At 39.6% G+C, this 3053-nt stretch overlaps 1 protein-coding gene across 1 annotated transcript; it reads right to left on the bottom strand.

Annotated features, from left to right (window-relative positions):
- LOC111838568 (cytochrome c-like) lies at positions 1-1591 on the bottom strand. The gene is made up of 3 exons (XM_023801673.2): positions 1433-1591; positions 632-805; positions 1-547 (listed from the first exon to the last, which is right to left on the bottom strand). Exons 2-3 carry the CDS (start codon positions 798-800, stop codon positions 402-404), a joined length of 315 nt encoding a protein of 104 aa, XP_023657441.2. The 5' UTR covers positions 801-805; positions 1433-1591; the 3' UTR covers positions 1-401.
- Between the last annotated feature and the right edge of the window lie 1462 nt (positions 1592-3053).

Here is a 3053-nt window from a genome sequence, read left to right as displayed (position 1 = left end):
TCGTTTTATCCATTTAATGACACCTTTACTAAGCAGATGGCCCTTCCCCTAACCACGAGGTATAAAATGTACAGTGTCATAATGTAAAACAAGGCAATAAGAAATTGCACATCACCTGTAAACCATCACCAGGGGAATCCTTTACATTGTTAGAAACCAAAAAGCACTTCCAGTAATCTTTGACCTCACTGAAAGATCAATAGTGGTGTAAAACATAGCTGATTTTAATTTAACCATTTCATCACTTGATAGACACATGCAGAAAAACAATGATATTAAACCCAGAAATGTTGATGTTAAGGGCTTATTATAAATTTAAAACGGTGTCAATAAGAGACCAATGCCACAGTAATATTATATGAGCAGACTGTACATATAAATTAAGTGAACATTGGTACTGTTTAGGATGTTGCGGATTTTAAATATGCAATCAGATCAGCACGCTCGGTCTTCTTCTTGATGCCAGCAAAGATCATCTTTGTTCCTGGAATGTACTTCTTTGGATTTTCCAGGTACTCCATAAGTGTATCCTCACTCCAGACAATACCTACAACAGACATAACATGCAGTCAGTCAGTCAATAGCCGTTTTTACACTCGTTTAGACTTAGCTATATGTTGTATCAAAATACCTTTGCTCTTGTTTGCGTCTGTGTAAGAAAAGCCTTCTGCCTGGCCGGTCTTGCGGCCTAACAGACCCCAAAGGTTGGGCCCGACCTTGTGCTTCCCTCCCTTCTCGACCGTGTGACATTGGGCACACTTCTGCACGAATACCTTCTTTCCCTTTTCAATGTCACCCATGTTTTCTAAAACACATAATTACAAACACATGAATGAAAACAGCACCGAACAAATAAATAACATACTGCGCCCACTTTAATAGCATTATTAATTACACTGCCCAGGATTTAAGTTGAATATCTTGTTGGGGGACTGGGGCAGGGAACGTCACTAGCGTCACTAGGAAGTTGTCATTTTAAGGACACTACGGAGTATTTGACACTAGCGATGAATTACCAGAACTTCTCGTAAATTAATCATATTAACTGACATCCACACATGCACATTCAACTATGATGAGAATTCAACAGGTAAAAGAATATTAGCGCACCCACACCCACTACCCAAATGAACCCTAAAATATGTCCTATAATATATAAAACGACAACGAGATGGGATATTAACGATGTGTAGTTGGTCACAAGCATATGTATGGTACTGTGCCCGTCAATAAGCCACGTGTCTCAGTCATTTCAGACGAAAGCAGAAACACCGGCCTAATGGTGCCGCGTCCTTTCGCAAGGACACGCCGGTACTTGGGACTCCGCGCAACATATCAGTATAAATTATATTAGTCATCCTAAAAAACATATTAATTGAATATGACAGCAAAGCCAATTAACATTTTAAATAAAAAAAAACGTAGGTCTTACCTTTCAAATCAATACAGCACCGGTTTAGTACAGGAAGTAGACGATACTTGCAGTGTCTAAGGACGGACGACTTTCGATTCGAAGCTATACCCGGTTTCGGGTCATTACTACCGCCGGAAGTACGTCACACGTTCCGCCGATCACGTGACAAAAGGGGCGTGTGCGTGCGCAAGCCGGACCATGTAAGGCTCGCGACTTGCGGCGATTGTTGCGCAAGGTGGCATTATAAAATCCAGACTACGATTCACTCGTTTCATCAAGTACGAGTTCATTCGCGTGTTATCGAACTGTTTGTTTCCTGAAAACCAAGTGCTTTTGTATTGTTCCACATCGTGGGTACCTTTTTTTTAATTTCGTACTTATAACGCATCAACGTGTCTTCCACCAATAGCCCTAATTTGCATTAATCCTAACTGTCAAAATTATTTGTTTCAGTACAGTGATCGTGAATGATTTGAGTTCATAATGTAAGGGAGGCAAGATTCCACCAAAAATAAATTAAATATAGTAATCCCTTCATTAATATACCACAGTAACTGATATTGCCTAAGCACCTTAAACGTCAGCAGGTGACGCCCTTAATTGACGGACGTAGTCACAGTGTCGCTCATTGGTTTTTTATTTTTGCGCTAAGTTTGAGACGTTTATGAAGTTCAGTATTAATTAGACTGCTGCCATGAATATGATCTTTTCATTCAATGCAAGTCCTACATAGACAATTGCCAGATATACAAACTGGACTCCAGATGAGCATAGGAACAATAGAGTGATGCTATTAAAAAGGGAGGTTGTATATTTTTTGATTATACTAAAATCTTTGAATATGGTGGGCATGATAAACTATGGAATGTTAACAGAAAATGAGTGTACCAGAGCATCTCCTCATGAAGACACCAGTCAGGACAGAATATGGTGATTAGTCTGAGACTGGCACATGTTACATAAGGCTACATGCTGTCACCATACATATTCAACTTAAATAAAGGACATGGAACTAAGAATTAAGATTTGTTGAGAATGTGAATCTCTATGTATGTGAAAGCTGGACAATGAAAAAGCAGCACAGAATGAGTACCGACGCCTTTGAAATTTGTTGCTGGTGAGAACTTAAGAATGTTCTAGACTGCAAGGAAACAAGTGGATTCTGGAACAAATCAAGCCTGAATCAAATGGCTGGACTCAAGCTATCCTCTCTTTGGCATATTATGAGATGACCCAGTGCAGTAGAGAAGACCGTGTTGCTTGGCCAAGTTGAAGGTAAAAGAGGAAGAGGATCACTACCAGCACCAGCGATGATCATGCCTTAGTGACGTCTGAGGAACTCAGCAGACAGGACATTCTTGAGGAATACCATCATTATGGATTTCAGGAGTTCACATCATCTTGATAGCATCTAATAAATCTAATAATCTAATCTAATAAACATGTTCTTACAGCAGAGCAGTAGTGCTATATTATGGGATGCAGATAATTACTCAGGTTGATATATTAACTCTGTGAACCCAGACGATAGAGAAATACTGCTATGCAATGTTTTGATTGCAGTGATTAGTTTTAAAGTGCACGTAGTATATTCTTATTCCATTTTGGGTGGAGTTTTGTGCATGGTCAGTCGAGGGCT

Source organism: Paramormyrops kingsleyae, chromosome 16, assembly GCF_048594095.1.
Source record: "Paramormyrops kingsleyae isolate MSU_618 chromosome 16, PKINGS_0.4, whole genome shotgun sequence".
Lineage (NCBI taxonomy): Eukaryota > Metazoa > Chordata > Actinopteri > Osteoglossiformes > Mormyridae > Paramormyrops > Paramormyrops kingsleyae.
This window is presented reverse-complemented; position numbering and strand designations above follow the sequence as displayed.

What these genes read in the sequence shown, in the direction of transcription:
- LOC111838568 (XM_023801673.2), bottom strand. Translation starts at nt 800, where the DNA reads ATGGGTGACATTGAAAAGGGAAAGAAGGTATTCGTGCAGAAGTGTGCC. An exon ending in AGACGCAAACAAGAGCAAAG is followed by an intron (nt 548 to 631) that starts GTATTTTGATAC and finishes TGTCTGTTGTAG; the next exon opens with GTATTGTCTGGAGTGAGGAT.